We start from the raw sequence: 19,097 nt of genomic DNA on the forward strand, positions 1-19,097 counted from the left end.
CCAGAAAGAGCAGAGAGGCGGCTGTCCATGAAAGGACAACAGCAGCGCAAAAGAGCGATTTTGCAGAAATAAACGGACAAACATAAAGTTTTGTGTGTTTAAAGCCGCACAAAAAAAAAAAAAAAAAAAAAAAAAAAGCCAGAGAGCTGCGGAGCCAGCGAGGAGCACAGAGGCGGCTCTCCAGGAACCCGTGGTTCGGGTCTAGCTGGTCTTGGTGCATTACAGGTTGGATTGCAGCCTGGCGCACAGTGCACAAATGCGGAACTGTGATGGAGATTTTTGGACTGTGTTAAAAAAAAAAAAGAAGAAGGGACATCTTTAATGCTGCTGTTAATCTGTGAATTGAAAACCCACACTTTGAAGGGACCAGGTGTGGGAGGGCTGGAGGTTTGGACCAAACTCATGCCTAAACGTGCGCCAACATGGCGTTATCATGGCGCTATCATGGCACTACGTGGCTTAGTGTGGCTGATGCGAGCCATTCGAGGCTGTAATGACAGGTCGGTCGTGGCTCACTAGAGGCTGCTAGTGGATACGTGTTAAGATGAAAACGTGGGTCATTCTTCAAATAATCACCCCACACCCATGCGTGGCTCCTTCTTCAGCCTTCATTATTTTTGTCTCCTCTTGTACTCCATGTTCATTAAAGATTGTACTGCTAAGCACATCGCCAATATCAAGTTTGCCGATGACAACCATTTTGGCCGTCACAGACAGTATGAGACAGCCTACAGAGAGGAGCTTAAGGTACTAACAGACTGGTGCTAGGACAACAACCTCTCTCTCAGCATCAGCAAAACTAAGGAGATGATGGCAGACAATAGAAAGACAGCAAGCAGTGGAACATCAGCTCATCCACATCAGTGATGCTGAGGTTGAACAAGAACATCACAGAGTCCTGGGCTCATGTCAGCGGCTCTACTTCCTGAGAAGGCTGTGAATAAGTTTGGTGTGAATACCAGCATAATCGAAAACTAGAGGAGCACTGTTGAGAGTCTGCTGACGTGCTGTGTAACAGTATGGTTCAGGAGCTGCTCTGCCTGTTGCTGTAAAATTCTACAGCTTGTGAAGAAGGCGTCACAGCACATCACAGGAAACAGTCTCCCTGCCACCCAGAACACCCAGTGATGTCTGCATAAAGTGCACTGCACCATCGAAGACATCAACCACCGTGCACACCAGCTATTCTCCCTGCTACCATCAGGCAAGATACAGGAGCTTGGCTGCCTGGAACAAAAGACTTGAGAAGAGTTTGTATTCAAACAGATCGACCCTCTCAGCACTGGACTTGCACTAACCACTGACAATTTATACTAGATACTTTATCACACTTTGTCCTGGTCACCTTATCAAAGATGACCTCACAACACTGGACATGCCAGGACTGCCTCAAAATTGCCATGGCACTCACAATTTGCACTATAGCTACACTTGATCACTCATACCTTTCTTGCCTTTTACTTACTTATAGTTTTATTACTTGTGCCTATTTAAGCTCTTCCTTGTCCTAAAATGTATTCATTTCAATACATACATTTAGCTGAGTGGGCTCTGTGCCATTTCCTTGTCAGATGCACTGCATTGGTTGGCCTCTGTGTTAACATACCTATGAAAAATAAACTTGAAAATTGAAACTTGAAATGCTCATGAACACTCATACAATCTATAGCTGCGGGCCTGAGCATCCTCAGACCCCTTTTACTGGGGCTCGTGCCCCTGAACTGTAAATTTTCACATTCATGTTTTAACAATAACCTGATTTATTGGCAGTGGGTTTAACAGACTGATAATATCAGGAAAATGGTTTTCTAAACCAAAGTGTAAAAGCAATGCAGTTTAACCCAAAATACAAGTTAAATTGCACAGTTTGCATTCTGTGCACATTGTCAGTGGTTTATATTGTTGCCAGGACAGTGTATTCCTGCTACTTTTGAAGTGTTTCCAAGGGTTGGGCAAAAGTGTCCTTTAGTGTAATTTATGCTGCATGTGTGTGCTGACTGTAGGTGACAGAAAGTAATCTGAATGTAACGGGGCTATTCCACAGGGCGCCATTCTACTACGAGTGCCCATGATCCAAAAATGGGATGAAACGGCTTAATGCAGCCATGTAGTCTGTTAGGAGGCCCCCTAACAGACTACCTTACAAAGTGGGACCTGGTAATGGCTGTCTTATAAAGTGCAGATCTGGCAACATGCCCAAAAACAAAAGACGATCAAGCTATTCAACCAAAACACTGCTTTTGGTTCACATTTTTACCCAGTTTGAGCACGATCAGACACGTTTAAAGCCATAGTCACTACGAATACTCTGTTTAAAGAAGTTTGAAAATGATTGAAGCCACTTAAGACTAGAAATACCACAATTTATCAGTACTATCAATGATTTCGAGAATCAGGATGAAATTTTTTTTAAACAGTGTATAAACTGGTTCCCGATTTTAGATTGACAAAGATGGACAAATGCTTCAAAATGTGCCCTGATTTACTATTTGGGATTTAAATGGAAAGGAATGATGCTCTGTGGAATAGCTTATTAGACTGTTTTTAAAAAGAGGGATGCTGGGGAATTTTTTCAGCTGCTTCAAGTGAACACTAGAGAACAGAGCTTTAAACAGTTTGAATTAATTGCTGCTTTCTGTGCCAAGAAATGGAACAAATGTTGGTAGAATCCTTGGTGTGTCACTGCAAATTGATTGCAGCTTCTCAGTGTTCTTAGAGGGGTACGTTGCTAATTTATTTATTTATAACACCTCTGAAGTGATTTACAAGACATTTCGCAGATGTTTTATCATGATAACATCATAGGCTAACTGCAAACCATTTCATTTGAGTGTAAATATAACCTCAAAAGCTAGCGAGAAATAAACACTTTTAAAACTGAAAACGCTGTTTTTGTAATCCTTTACCAAAAAGTAGTATATGCAAGCATATTTCAAGTATACTTCTAGTTTACTTTTTATATGCTTATCAGTACTATTTTTTGGTAAGGGATCTGATAACACCTCTGCAGTGACTTACAAGACATTTTGCAGATGTCAGTGTGCATGCTAACTTGCGCTAACTCAACGTTAACTTCAGCTCTTGTCAAAAGCTCATGAATGTAAATCTTGTTTAAGATTGATTGACAGAGGAGCTTTATTGAACATGTACAAATTGTAAAGGTGCGTTTACACATAACCAAGACGCGTTTACGAATGTCATTTTTCTGTCATTGTGACAGATTCCTGACATTCTTAATGTGACTTAACGCATCTGAATAGGTTTTTAATAGTGCGTGCTCTGAATAGGTTTTTTAATAGTGTGTGTCTGAAAGGTTTTAATAGTGCGTGTTGGTGTGTGATATTCTTGATATTCGTGGAGCATGTTTTTGCCTGTCAAAAAAAATCTTCCACAAATGTCACACACCACCATCATTTCGTCTCATGTCGTGGAGGTCGCAACTGAGCGTATTGATCCGTCTTGATGAGAATTGATCCTTAATAGAACGTGACAACATTCGTAGTGGTTCCTGTGATGGTTCTTGGAGCCCAAACTGTCACGCGTTATTACGAAGTGACACAGAAACTGTCAAGTTTTGACATGACTTGTAACGCAGCGTCACATTTCACTGCGCGCCACGACAAATCAGTTTTCTGTCACGTGCGCACAATTAAACTCGGCTCCAAATGTCAATCCACAGTTCCTGCTGAAGCTCCTCAGGACGCTCCTGCAGGTGTTCCACCTGCTGTTGTAACCGATGAGCGGGAGAACGAGTCTGAGTAACCAGAGGAGCGAGAGGAGACTCACGTGCAGCCAGACATCTCTGCACCTCCTCCAGTCCGGCGGAGGAAGAAGCGTGCACACAATTAAACCCTGCTGCACCCCATTCAGTTTGATTGCTGACACCAAGTCGACTAAAAGACTCATTTCAGTGCTCTTCAGCGCGCTCCTGCAGGTGTTCCACCTGCTGCATGTGCCTGATGTTTGGGAAAATGCGCGAGACGAGAGCTGCATGTAGCCACACATCTGGCTCTGTCCTCCTCCTCCTCTCTGCGCCACTCCATGGCACAGAGCCCAACTACGCATGCAGTCACAAAGTTCTTCTGAAAAACTGGAGCGATCTGAATTCGGTTGGATGAATATGGGTGTGTGTGTGGAGACAATTCACCTCGTTCACAATGTGACAGAACTTAACGATGCGCTGTTATGCGCAATAGTGCGCAACAACGCGGAACACTATTGACCGTGCGTAATGGTTCCTGATAATTCTCCAGCAACACATGCCATTAATCGTAACGTGTGGTAACAGGTTGCAGCAGTTCCTGAGGACACCTGACGCCTCTGCCCCGAATCATCACATTCATGATCAGCAGCCAAGAATGTGTACTTCGTGGCATTCGTGACTTGTCGTCGTTATGTGTAAACGCAGCATAAGTTAGACAATAGGATCTTAATAATTAATAAAATAACAATACATACACACATATATATATATATACACACACACCAATTAAACGGCTGCAAATTATAAACAAAACAATGCTCATACGGTCAAGGGTATTTTAGCAATTTGTGATATTTCATTTTTCCAAGAGCTTGATGTTAAATTTTTTAAACTGCTTTTTCTGAAACTGATGAGCTTCAGAGACACAATGACGCATACCCGTTCTTACTATGAAGTAAGAGTACCACCACATCAATGTGATATTGTGTTAGATGTTTGTGAGAGTGTGCCCGGACCCACACAACTGTGGGACTAATGGGTGTCTCACACACACTCATGCGGGACATGGAGGTAAATACCGCGGGATATGAAGGTCGGGATAGGTGGCAGCACTGTATGTTTAAAATCCCACGACACACTTCCACAAGAATCACAAAAACACAACAACTCTCCACACACTCTGCCTCTAAAATAGCACTTGCATAAATTACAGGTTCTGTTAGACATTCATTTTTAACATTTGTTCTAATGTTCAGATATTAGCTACTAAGGGCTGCTTCACACATAACATGATCGAAGCCGACTAGTGCACAAAGGAGGAACTGCATACCATTCGTGAAAAATCTGAGTTGCCTAGAATGCCTGTCACTACAATTATTCGCACACACCAGTGGCTGAAAGACAGAGTCCCTGTCAGAGCTCATTCGATCCCTCTTGCGGCAGGTGTCGGCCAAATTCCAGGGGACACACACGAACATCCAATACCACTCAGTTGGCACTTAGAAAATGTGCGGCCATTCATGCTGTTCACAAGAGTGCACGAAACCGTTGCCGGTGTGTTGTGCACGCCTGTGTGACTATGCGTCCCTCACGACAGCAGGTGGAATGTTTCCTGGTACCCCATTTTGTGTTTGGTTCACGGATTTTCTTCCGTTTTTTGCGTCTTTCATGTTATGTGTGAAGGGGCCCTAATTTTGTGTTATCACACCAACTTCAGCTTTTGCCATACAGACACATCCTACTTCAATAAATATTTATATAATACAATTTATATGATGAATATAAACTTATATGATTAAGACTTTTTGTATTCAGTATATTGAAACATATTCTCTTTAGGAAATCCATATTTTGTTCATGGCCTTTTAAATGGGAATTACTTCTCATCACAGTGGTCACACATCATTTTTAAATGAAAAACCTAGCATGGAAGTCTTTCTTTTTTTGAGCTTTACCTTTGGCAAGGCATACTTGGGAAATCTCATCTGGACAAACTCGTTGCGCTGATAGGACACATAGTGCTTGGTGGTATTCCCTGTCGTGACCTGGAAAATGAGGAACACATTCCACAGTGTTAAAATGTCAGTCCTTTGTAATGACAAAAGATTAGTATTCAAATACATCACATCTGTCAGTTGAAACCCCTGAAACAAGAGGAAGAGGGTGGTCAGAATTCTGTATTAGTTTCAAAAAATGGTCAGTTCTGAATCAGAATGCACATGATCATGTCCTGCTATGGATTGCAGATCTTTCCTGAATCACGGCGGCTCTATGAATACAGAAGTGTCTATACATTCAGGTCTATAAGTAGTTCGACAGTAACACAATTTTTGTTTTTGCAAACCACAACAATGGAGGTAAAAGAATCAAGATGGATGGATGGATGGATGAGATTATTGTCATTGTCATTACACGAGTGCGACAACGAGATGTTGTTGTGTCAGATGCTCTGTGTCAGCCTGATCCCATCAGATCTCAGAAGCTAAGCAGAGCAGGATCTGGTTAGTATGTGGATAGGAGACCTCTTTGGAACTCCAACGGCTGTGTGTGTTTCTCCAGGTAAAACTGGAGTTGTGTCAGGAAGGGCATCCGGCGTAAAAGTTGTGCCAACTACCAATGTGGATCTGGCTGTATCCGCTGTGGCGACCCCGAACAGAACCGGGAGCAGCCGAATGACCAACAAATACAGCACCACATTACAAAAAAAGCTGCCTTAAGGTCAGTGGTGGGCACAGTTCCAATAATCCGATAACCAATAATTATCGAAGATAATGTTTTCGTTATTGGATTATCTTTTCAGATGACTTTGAAAACGATTATCAGACTAATTATCTTCCGATAAATTTTTGTCCAATAATTTTTAGACCGTTAATGTGGGAAACAAAGCTGAACAGCTACAAACACTTATAAAATTTAAAATCAGTTGAGCACCTACCTGTTAAATGTTTTGTAGCAGATGTGTAGTTCTACCCTCTGCAAACAGAGGACAGATGCTTCGAGAAGAAACCGCTCTATCCTCTGCAGGCAAAGGAGAAATGGTCTCACACACACACACACACACACACACCACACACCCACACACACACACACACACACACCACACACACCACACACACACCACACACACACACACACACACACACACACACACACACACACACACACACACACAAAAAAAAACGAATTTCTTCTAACCCCATAATGTTACGTGGGTAATATCACCCAAGTCATCCAGAGGCATACATTTTTAACTTATGGTTCAAATTTTAACCAAACTAATTTCGGACAAGTTATTTAAATTAACGTCATGTCTGAAGTTTTATGAAGTGAAAATATCAGATATATGTTTTAATTTTGAAGTAATGCACTAATTTTTAAGGTTTTAGTGTGGATATGCTGTATCCAGGTGCATTATGGGTATGATAGGTTAATCTCAGTAAGTTCACGACATGAAAATGCATTTGAGACACTCTGATCAGGCTCCACGGACAACAGCATTAAACTCTAGTTCCTAAAACTCTCGTGAATATATTCTCTGGGTTTATAGATGTTATTGTGTTTGCGTTTATTAAATTCCACACATCTTAAACGTAGCAGAGTAGCAGACACAGATTATCTGGAATTTTGTTTTGGCATGTTTTCAAGGTCTCTACTGCCATCTACTGGCCAGTAGTGTTCATGGCAGTATTCGTTCTGAAGCTGGGCTGATATTTTCAATCACTGTACTCGGTTCCAGCTCAAACTGTACCACAGCACCGCATGGTGTAAAAGTTCAGAGCGCACGATTTATGATCTCACACACGTACATTCAAAACCACACATCGGACTTGTGTTGCCACAAGCAAAATGTAAACAGAAGCTTTTTTTTTTCAAACTTAATTTTCAAAAACTCTCGATGGGTGACATCAAAAAAACAAAACCAAAAAATTACAAGACAGGTCTGTGGTGTTTGCACAGGCACAATGCAAGAGGTTGGACGCTTGTAACGCTTCAGCAGCAGGATACCCTCACGACGGCCGACCAGAATATCAAACAGGTTTGATTTTCATCTGACCATACGATTGGCGATCAGGAGGTGGTCATGAGATGTTAAACGCAGCTCGTTACTCCATGTATACTAAACAATGCAGGATGCGCGATTAACCTGAAACTCGGTGAATGAAAAATGAAAAATCAGATGAAAAAGGGCCAAAACTCGCACTGGCACCAGTAGATCATGGCAGTGTTCTATTCTACTTATTTTGACACCGGTTATATCAGACGGTTATCTAATTACAACTTGGCTTTTTTTTTTTTTTTTTTTTGAAAATGGCATTTTTTTTTTTAAAAAAAAAAATGCCATATTTTACAAGAGCACAATTATCTGTAAACACCAACACACGCCACACCTCACATTAACGTGTTGGTTTACATAGAATGAATGAGTCAACCAATCAGTGTTAGAGCAGGCACATTTTACCCAGAATGCTATCTGTCTGTGTTTGTTACAAAATTTCAGAATTAGAGCATTCTTCAACATTAAAAGATATATGTTATATCTTAACTTTGCACAAATGACAGAATTGACATCAATGGAGTTATTCTATCAGTATTCATTTTATTTACACCAAACCATATCTCAGCACTGCTTTATTTTCAAGAACTCCGCCTAACGGTAGCGTTGCGACTGAGTAGAGAATTGAGCTTTGTGGCTCCTCTCAGCTGCGTTTGTGTTGGAAGCCATGTAGTAAACTGGAGCTTCCAGCAGGGGGCAGGATGCCCAAAGACAGAAGTGCTGACTCGTTTGGGTCTGTCGTCGCCTTTGATGCTTTCAGAAGCGATCGTGGTGTTAAACTCAAAATCAGCTTGTTAGTAGTTGCAAGTGTACCGGAGACAATACTGGAATTTATCGGTTATCTGTAACTTCCGATACATTTTTGGGTGGTTTATCGTTTTAACTTTATCAAAGATAACTTTCCAGTTATCTCATTATCTGTTATCGAAGTTAATTTTTTGGATATCTGTGCCCACCACTGCTTAAGGTTGAACCTAATATGTCTTGAACTTCATTTATATCATAAATTATACATATTCAAAGTGAATTGGCATAGAGGAGGATTTTCTTGAAAAGATGATGTGGAGTTGTATCAAGTATGCCAGAAGGCACATGGGACACTTGAACCTAGGTTTGACTACATTTAAAATCTAACTGTGGCCACCAGGGAGCAGAGTCATTGAAACCTTGTGTGTGAATGAGGTACATTCTGAAAAAAATGGAGGTGAAACTTGGTCCACTCCAGTCCACACTTGCAGAGATATTTTCGAATATATATTTTTTTTCTGAATGCAACTTTAACCTTTCGTCAACATAAAAACTGTTTTAGGTGACTGAAATCTAGCTTCTTTTAAACAGTTAAGTTCATGAACAATAAAGTATGCTCAATTTGATAGAATTGTTTATTTTTTATATATTAGAATGGTGCCTGAAATATAACCCTGACTTCTGACCTACATTATTGACAGATACCAACCAGTGTACAACCAACCAGTGTACCAATTCTATTCAGTTTATTGGGGAAGTGGGTTCAAATGTTTGACTGGGACTGCACGTCATGCTGCCTTCCCTCATATTGGCCTCTACTGGTGGTTGGCTCTCACTGCGGTATTGTATCACTTCCTGTTCTGGAGCACAGCGGTGTTTTTCTGTATCTGTTAGCTGTTTAATCTGCGCAGTTAGATTGATCTAGTTATCTAGATTACGATTTGTTTCCCAGTGTAATCTTTACGTGCCTTAACTAAAGCACTCCTTCTGCTGAATCACCTCTAAATTATTTACACATTATTCACGTTGCGTGTTTTTAGGAATCCGCTAGCTTAGCGTAGCTACTAGCTCTTAGCCGATTTAGCATGGCGGCTTCTCCTGTCTCTCCCGCACTTTTCTGCTCTGGGTGTGAAATGTTTAGTTATTCCTCGGCCTCCTTTAGCAGTAATGGTACTTGTAATAAGTGTAGCTTATTCGTAACTTTGGAGGCCAGGCTGGGCGAATTGGAGACTCGGCTCCGCACCGTGGAAAATTCTACAGCTAGCAAGGCCCCTGTAGTCGGTGCGGACCAAGGTAGCTTAGCCGCCGTTAGTTCCCCCCTGGCAGATCCCCAGCAGCCGGGAAAGCAGGCCGACTGGGTGACTGTGAGGAGGAAGCGTAGCCCTAAACAGAAGCCCCGTGTACACCGCCAACCCGTTCACATCTCTAACCGTTTTTTCCCACTCGACGACACACCCGCCGAGGATCAAACTCTGGTTATTGGCGACTCTGTTTTGAGAAATGTGAAGTTAGCGACACCAGCAACCATAGTCAATTGTCTTCCGGGGGCCAGAGCAGGCGACATTGAAGGAAATTTGAAACTGCTGGCTAAGGCTAAGCGTAAATTTGGTAAGATTGTAATTCACGTCGGCAGTAATGACACCCGGTTACGCCAATCGGAGGTCACTAAAATTAACATTAAATCGGTGTGTAACTTTGCAAAAACAATGTCGGACTCTGTAGTTTTCTCTGGGCCCCTCCCCAATCGGACCGGGAGTGACATGTTTAGCCGCATGTTCTCCTTGAATTGCTGGCTGTCTGAGTGGTGTCCAAAAAATGAGGTGGGCTTCATAGATAATTGGCAAAGCTTCTGGGGAAAACCTGGTCTTGTTAGGAGAGACTGCATCCATCCCACTTTGGATGGAGCAGCTCTCATTTCTAGAAATCTGGCCAATTTTCTTAAATCCTCCAAACCGTGACTATCCAGGGTTGGGACCAGGAAGCAGAGTTGTAGTCTTACACACCTCTCTGCAGCTTCTCTCCCCCTGCCATCCCCTCATTACCCCATCCCGTAGAGACGGTGCCTGCTCCCAGACTACCAATAACCAGCAAAAATCTATTTAAGCATAAAAATTCAAAAAGAAAAAATAATATAGCACCTTCAACTGCACCACAGACTAAAACAGTAAATGTGGTCTATTAAACATTAGGTCTCTCTCTTCTAAGTCCCTGTTGGTAAATGATATAATAATTGATCAACATATTGATTATTCTGCCTAACAGAAACCTGGTTACAGCAGGATGAATATGTTAGTTAAATGAGTCAACACCCCCGAGTCACACTAACTGTCAGAATGCTCGTAGCACGGGCCAGGGTGGAGGATTAGCAGCAATCTTCCATTCCAGCTTATTAATTAATCCAAAACCCAGACAGAGCTTTAATTCATTTGAAAGCTTGTCTCTTAGTCTTGTCCATCCAAATTGGAAGTCCCAAAAAACAGTTTTATTTGTTATTATCTATCGTCCACCTGGTCGTTACTGTGAGTTTCTCTGTGAATTTTCAGACCTTTTGTCTGACTTAGTGCTTAGCTCAGATAAGATAATTATAGTGGGCGATTTTAACATCCACACAGATGCTGAGAATGACAGCCTCAACACTGCATTTAATCTATTATTAGACTCTATGGCTTTGCTCAAAAAGTAAATGAGTCCACCCACCACTTTAATCATATCTTAGATTTTGTTCTGACTTATGGTATGGAAATAGAAGACTTAACAGTATTCCCTGAAAACTCCCTTCTGTCTGATCATTTCTTAATAACATTACATTTACTCTGATGGACTACCCAGCAGTGGGGAATAAGTTTCATTACACTAGAAGTCTTTCAGAAAGCGCTGTAACTAGGTTTAAGGATATGATTCCTTCTTTATGTTCTCTAATGCCATATACCAACACAGTGCAGAGTAGCTACCTAAACTCTGTAAGGGAGATAGAGTATCTCGTCAATAGTTTTACATCCTCATTGAAGACAACTTTGGATGCTGTAGCTCCTCTGAAAAAGAGAGCTTTAAATCAGAAGTGTCTGACTCCGTGGTATAACTCACAAACTCGTAGCTTAAAGCAGATAACCCGTAAGTTGGAGAGGAAATGGCGTCTCACTAATTTAGAAGATCTTCACTTAGCCTGGAAAAAGAGTCTGTTGCTCTATAAAAAAGCCCTCCGTAAAGCTAGGACATCTTTCTACTCATCACTAATTGAAGAAAATAAGAACAACCCCAGGTTTCTTTTCAGCACTGTAGCCAGGCTGACAAAGAGTCAGAGCTCTATTAAGCTGAGTATTCCATTAACTTTAACTAGTAATGACTTCATGACTTTCTTTGCTAACAAAATTTTAACTATTAGAGAAAAAATTACTCATAACCATCCCAAAGACGTATCGTTATCTTTGGCTGCTTTCAGTGATGCCGGTATTTGGTTAGACTCTTTCTCTCCGATTGTTCTGTCTGAGTTATTCTCATTAGTTACTTCATCCAAACCATCAACATGTTTATTAGACCCCATTCCTACCAGGCTGCTCAAGGAAGCCCTACCATTATTTAATACTTCGATCTTAAATATGATCAATCTATCTTTGTTAGTTGGCTATGTACCACAGGCTTTTAAGGTGGCAGTAATTAAACCATTACTTAAAAAGCCATCACTTGACCCAGCTATCTTAGCTAATTATAGGCCAATCTCCAACCTTCCTTTTCTCTCAAAAATTCTTGAAAGGGTAGTTGTAAAACAGCTAACTGATCATCTGCAGAGGAATGGTCTATTTGAAGAGTTTCAGTCAGGTTTTAGAATTCATCATAGTACAGAAACAGCATTAGTGAAGGTTACAAATGATCTTCTTATGGCCTCGGACAGTGGACTCATCTCTGTGCTTGTTCTGTTAGACTTCAGTGCTGCTTTTGATACTGTTGACCATAAAATTTTATTACAGAGATTAGAGCATGCCTTAGGTATTAAAGGCACTGCGCTGCGGTGGTTTGAATCATATTTGTCTAATAGATTACAATTTGTTCATGTAAATGGGGAATCTTCTTCACAGACTAAAGTTAATTATGGAGTTCCACAAGGTTCTGTGCTAGGACCAATTTTATTTACTTTATACATGCTTCCCTTAGGCAGTATTATTAGACGGTATTGCTTAAATTTTCATTGTTACGCAGATGATACCCAGCTTTATCTATCCATGAAGCCAGAGGACACACACCAATTAGCTAAACTGCAGGATTGTCTTACAGACATAAAGACATGGATGACCTCTAATTTCCTGCTTTTAAACTCAGATAAAACTGAAGTTATTGTACTTGGCCCCACAAATCTTAGAAACATGGTGTCTAACCAGATCCTTACTCTGGATGGCATTACCCTGACTCTAGTAATACTGTGAGAAATCTTGGAGTCATTTTTGATCAGGATATGTCATTCAAAGCGCATATTAAACAAATATGTAGGACTGCTTTTTTGCATTTACGCAATATCTCTAAAATCAGAAAGGTCTTGTCTCAGAGTGATGCTGAAAAACTAATTCATGCATTTATTTCCTCTAGGCTGGACTATTGTAATTCATTATTATCAGGTTGTCCTAAAAGTTCCCTAAAAAGCCTTCAGTTAATTCAAAATGCTGCAGCTAGAGTACTGACGGGGACTAGAAGGAGAGAGCATATCTCACCCATATTGGCCTCTCTTCATTGGCTTCCTGTTAATTCTAGAATAGAATTTAAAATTCTTCTTCTACTTATAAGGTTTTGAATAATCAGGTCCCATCTTATCTTAGGGACCTCGTAGTACCATATCACCCCAATAGAGCGCTTCGCTCTCAGACTGCAGGCTTACTTGTAGTTCCTAGGGTTTGTAAGAGTAGAATGGGAGGCAGAGCCTTCAGCTTTCAGGCTCCTCTCCTGTGGAACCAGCTCCCAATTCAGATCAGGGAGACAGACACCCTCTCTACTTTTAAGATTAGGCTTAAAACTTTCCTTTTTGCTAAAGCTTATAGTTAGGGCTGGATCAGGTGACCCTGAACCATCCCTTAGTTATGCTGCTATAGACGTAGACTGCTGGGGGGTTCCCATGATGCACTGTTTCTTTCTCTTTTTGCTCTGTATGCACCACTCTGCATTTAATCATTAGTGATCGATCTCTGCTCCCCTCCACAGCATGTCTTTTTCTTGGTTCTCTCCCTCAGCCCCAACCAGTCCCAGCAGAAGACTGCCCCTCCCTGAGCCTGGTTCTGCTGGAGGTTTCTTCCTGTTAAAAGGGAGTTTTTCCTTCCCACTGTAGCCAAGTGCTTGCTCACAGGGGGTCGTTTTGACCGTTGGGGTTTTACATAATTATTGTATGGCCTTGCCTTACAATATAAAGCGCCTTGGGGCAACTGTTTGTTGTGATTTGGCGCTATATAAAAAAAATTGATTGATTGATTGATATTGGCAGCTGCATCATCACATCACTCACCATTTGCATAACATCAACTTTTTGTCTATTTTGGCCTCACCTAGCTGGCAGCATAGTGACTACTTTTGGCTTGGTGCTATAAAGCAGTGATTTTCAACCTTTTTTGAGCCGCGGCACCCTTTTTACACTCAACAAAAATATAAATGCAACACTTTTGGTTTTGCTCCCATTTTGTATGAGATGAACTCAAAGATCTAAAACTTTTTCCACGTACACAATATCACCATTTCCCTCAAATATTGTTCACAAACCAGTCTAAATCTGTGATAGTGAGCACTTCTCCTTTGCTGAGATAATCCATCCCACCTCACAGGTGTGCCATACCAAGATGCTGATTAGACACCATGATTAGTGCACAGGTGTGCCTTAGACTGCCCACAGTAAAAGGCCACTCTGAAAGGTGCAGTTTTATCACACAGCACAATGCCACAGATGTCGCAAGATTTGAGGGCGCGTGCAATTGGCATGCTGACAGCAGGAATGTCAACCAGAGCTGTTGCTCGTGTATTGAATGTTCATTTCTCTACCATAAGCCGTCTCCAAAGGCGTTTCAGAGAATTTGGCAGTACATCTAACCAGCCTCACAACCACAGACCACATGTAACCACACCAGCCCAGGACCTCCACATCCAGCATGTTCACCTCCAAGATCGTCTGAGACCAGCCACTCGGACAGCTGCTGAAACAATCGGTTTGCATAACCAAAGAATTTCTGCACAAACTGTCAGAAACCATCTCAGGAAGCTCATCTGCATGCTCGTCGCCTCATCGGGGTCTCGAACTGACTCCAGTTCGTCGTCGTAACCGACCTTGAGTGGGCAAATGCTCACATTCGCTGGCGTTTGGCACGTTGGAGAGGTGTTCTCTTCACGGATGAATCCCGGTTCACACTGTCCAGGGCAGATGGCAGACAGCGTGTGTGGCGTCGTGTGGGTGAGCGGTTTTCTGATGACAATGTTGTGGATCGAGTGGCCCATGGTGGCGGTGGGGTTATGGTATGAGCAGGCGTCTGTTATGGACGAAGAACACAGGTGCATTTTATTGATGGCATTTTGAATGCACAGAGATACCGTGACGAGATCCTGAGGCCCATTGTTGTGCCATACATCCAAGAACATCACCTCATGTTGCAGCAGGATAATGCATGGCCCCATGTTGCAAGGATTAGTTCCCCCCTGGCAGATCCCATGCAGTCGGGAAAGCAGGCTGACTGGGTGACTGTGAGGAGGAAGCGTAGCCCTAAACAGAAGCCCCGTGTACACCGTCAACCCGTTCACATCTCTAACCGTTTTTCCCCACTCGACGATACACTCGCCGAGGATCAAACTCTGGTTATTGGCGACTCTGTTTTGAGAAATGTGAAGTTAGCGACACCAGCAACCATTGTCAATTGTCTTCCGGGGGCCAGAGCAGGCGACATCGAAGGACATTTGAAATTGCTGGCTAAGGCTAAGCGTAAATTTGGTAAGATTGTAATTCACGTCGGCAGTAATGACACTCGGTTACGCCAATCGGAGGTCACTAAAATTAACATTAAATCGGTGTGTAACTTTGCAAAAACAATGTCGGACTCTGTTGTTTTCTCTGGGCCCCTCCCCAATCAGACCGGGAGTGACATGTTTAGCCGCATGTTCTCCTTGAATTGCTGGCTGTCTGAGTGGTGTCCAAAAAATGAGGTGGGCTTCATTGATAATTGGCAAAGCTTCTGGGGAAAACCTGTTCTTGTTAGGAGAGACGGCATCCATCCCACTTTAGAGGGAGCAGCTCTCATTTATAGAAATCTGGCCAATTTTTTTGGATCCTCCAAACTGTGACTGTCTAGCGTTGGGACCAGGAGGCAGAGCTGTGGTCTTATACACCTCTCTGCAGCTTCTCTCCCCCTGCCATCCCCTCATTACCCCATCCCCGTAGAGACGGTGCCTGCTCCCAGACCACCAATAACCAGCAAAAATCTATTTAAGCATAAAAATTCAAAAAGAAAAAATAATATAGCACCTTCAATTGCACCACAGACTAAAACAGTTAAATGTGGTCTATTAAACATTAGGTCTCTCTCTTCTAAGTCCCTGCTGGTAAATGATATAATAATTGATCAATGTATTGATTTATTCTGCCTAACAGAAACCTGGTTACAGCAGGATGAATATGTTAGTTTAAATGAGTCAACACCCCCGAGTCACACTAACTGTCAGAATGCTCGTAGCACGGGCTGGGGCGGAGGATTAGCAGCAATCTTCCATTCCAGCTTATTAATTAATCAAAAACCTAGACATTATCTATCGTCCACCTGGTCGTTACTGTGAGTTTCTCTGTGAATTTTCAGACCTTTTGTCTGACTTAGTGCTTAGCTCAGATAAGATAATTATAGTGGGCGATTTTAACATCCACACAGATGCTGAGAATGACAGCCTCAACACTGCATTTAATCTATTATTAGACTCTATCGGCTTTGCTCAAAAGGTAAATGAGTCCACCCACCACTTTAATCATATTTTAGATCTTGTTCTGACTTATGGTATGGAAATAGAAGACTTAACAGTATTCCCTGAAAACTCCCTTCTGTCTGATCATTTTTTAATAACATTTACATTTACCCTGATGGACTACCCTGCAGTGGGGAATAAGTTTCATTACACTAGAAGTCTTTCAGAAAGCGCTGTAACTAGGTTTAAGGATATGATTCCTTCTTTATGTTCTCTAATGTCATATACCAACACAGAGCAGAGTAGCTACCTAAACTCTGTAAGGGAGTTAGAGTATCTCGTCAATAGTTTTACATCCTCATTGAAGACAACTTTGGATGCTGTAGCTCCTCTGAAAAAGAGAGCTTTAAATCAGAAGTGTCTGACTCCGTGGTATAACTCACAAACTCGTAGCTTAAAGCAGATAACCCGTAAGTTGGAGAGGAAATGGCGTCTCACTAATTTAGAAGATCTTCACTTAGCCTGGAAAAAGAGTTTGTTTCTCTATAAAAAAGCCCTCCGTAAAAGCTAGGACATCTTCTACTCATCACTAATTGAAGAAAATAAGAACAACCCCAGGTTTCTTTTCAGCACTGTAGCCAGGCTGACAAAGAGTCAGAGCTCTATTGAACTGAGTATTCCATTAACTTTAACTAGTAATGACTTCATGACTTTCTTTGCTAACAAAATTTGACTATTAGAGAAAAAATTACTCATAACCATCCCAAAGATGTATCGTTATCTTTGGCTGCTTTCAGTGATGCCGGTATTTGGTTAGACTCTTTCTCTCCGATTGTTCTGTCTGAGTTATTTCATTAGTTACTTCATCCAAACCATCAACATGTTTATTAGACCCCATTCCTGCCAGGCTGCTCAAGGAAGTCCTACCATTATTTAATGCTACAATCTTAAATATGATCAATCTATCTTTGTTAGTTGGTTATGTACCACAGGCCTTTAAGGTGGCAGTAATTTAAACCATTACTTAAAAAGCCATCACTTGACCAGCTATCTTAGCTAATTATAGGCCAATCTCCAACCTTCCTTTTCTCTCAAAGATTCTTGAGAGGTAGTTGTAAAACAGCTAACTGATCACCTGCAGAGGAATGGTCTATTTGAAGAGTTTCAGTCAGGTTTTAGAATTCATCATAGTACAGAAACAGCATTAGTGAAGGTTACAAATGATCTTCTTATGGCTTCGGACAGTGGACTTATTATTCATTATTATCAGGTTGTCCTAAAAGTTCCCTAAAAAGCCTTCAGTTGGTTCAGAATGCTTGCAGCTAGAGTACTGACGGGGACTAGCAGGAGAGAGCATATCTCACCCGTGTTGGCCTCTCTTCATTGGCTTCCTGTTAATTCTAGAATAGAATTTAAAATTCTTATCTTACTTATAAGGTTTTGAATAATCAGGTCCCATCTTATCTTAGGGACCTCGTAGTACCATATTACCCCATTAGAGCGCTTCGCTCTCAGACTGCGGGCTTACTTGTAGTTCCTAGGGTTTGTAAGAGTAGAATGGGAGGCAGAGCCTTCAGCTTTCAGGCTCCTCTCCTGTGGAACCAGCTCCCAATTCAGATCAGGGAGACAGATACCCTCTCTACTTTTAAGATTAGGCTTAAAACTTTCCTTTTCGCTAAGGCTTATAGTTAGGGCTGGATCGGGTGACCCTGGACCATCCCTTGGTTATGTTGCTTTAGACGTAGACTGTGGGGGGGTTCCCATGATGCACTGTTTCTTTCTCTTTTTGCTCCGTATGCATCACTCTGCATTTAATCATTAGTGATCGATCTCTGCCCCCCTTCTCGGCATGTCTTTTTCCTGGTTCTTTCCCTCAGCCCCAACCAGTCTCAGCAGAAGACTGCCCCTCCCTGAGCCTGGTTCTGCTGGAGGTTTCTTCCTGTTAAAAGGGAGTTTTTCCTTCCCACTGTGGCCAAGTGCTTGCTCATAGGGGGTCGTTTTGACCGTTGGGGTTTTTCATAATTATTGTATGGCCTTGCCTTACAATATGGAGCGCCTTGGGGCAACTGTTTGTTGTGATTAGGCGCTATATAAGAAAAAAGTTGATTGATTGATTGATTGATCTGTACACAATTCTTGGAAGCTGAAAATGTCCCAGTTCTTGCATGGCCGGCATACTCACCGGACATGTCACCCACTGAGCATGTTTGGGATGCTCTGGACTGGCGTATACGGCAGCGTGTACCAGTTCCTGCCAATATCCAGCAACTTCGCACAGCCATTGAAGAGGAGTGGACCAACATTCCACAGGCCACAATTGACAACCTGATCAACTCTATGCGAAGGAGATGTGTTGCACTGTATGAGGCAAATGGTGGTCACACCAGATACTGACTGGTATCCCTCCCCAATAAAATAAAACTGCACCTTTCAGAGTGGCCTTTTATTGTGGACAGTCTAAGGCACACCTGTGCACTAATCATGGTGTCTAATCAGCATCTTGGTATGACACACCTGTGAGATGTGATGGATTATCTCAGCAAAGGAGAAGTGCTCACTATCACAGATTTAGACTGGTTTGTGAACAATATTTGAGCTAAATGGTGATATTGTGTATGTGGAAAAAGTTTTAGATCTTTGAGTTCATCTCATACAAAATGGGAGCAAAACCAAAAGTGTTGCGTTTAT

General features: G+C 41.9%; 1 protein-coding gene across 1 annotated transcript in view; it reads right to left on the reverse strand.

Moving 5' to 3' along the window:
* The window catches only part of sorcs2 (sortilin-related VPS10 domain containing receptor 2), a gene marked incomplete at its 5' end in the record, with an annotated part of 485,537 nt that overhangs the window by 152,597 nt on the left and 313,843 nt on the right, over positions 1–19,097 (reverse strand). The window contains one exon of the mRNA XM_034165018.1: positions 5,659–5,748. Within this exon, the coding sequence (XP_034020909.1) occupies positions 5,659–5,748 (90 nt within the window). The remainder of the gene's footprint in view (positions 1–5,658; positions 5,749–19,097) is intronic.

The sequence above is a fragment of the Thalassophryne amazonica genome, chromosome 23 (assembly GCF_902500255.1).
Source record: "Thalassophryne amazonica chromosome 23, fThaAma1.1, whole genome shotgun sequence".
Classification (NCBI taxonomy): Eukaryota; Metazoa; Chordata; class Actinopteri; order Batrachoidiformes; family Batrachoididae; genus Thalassophryne; species Thalassophryne amazonica.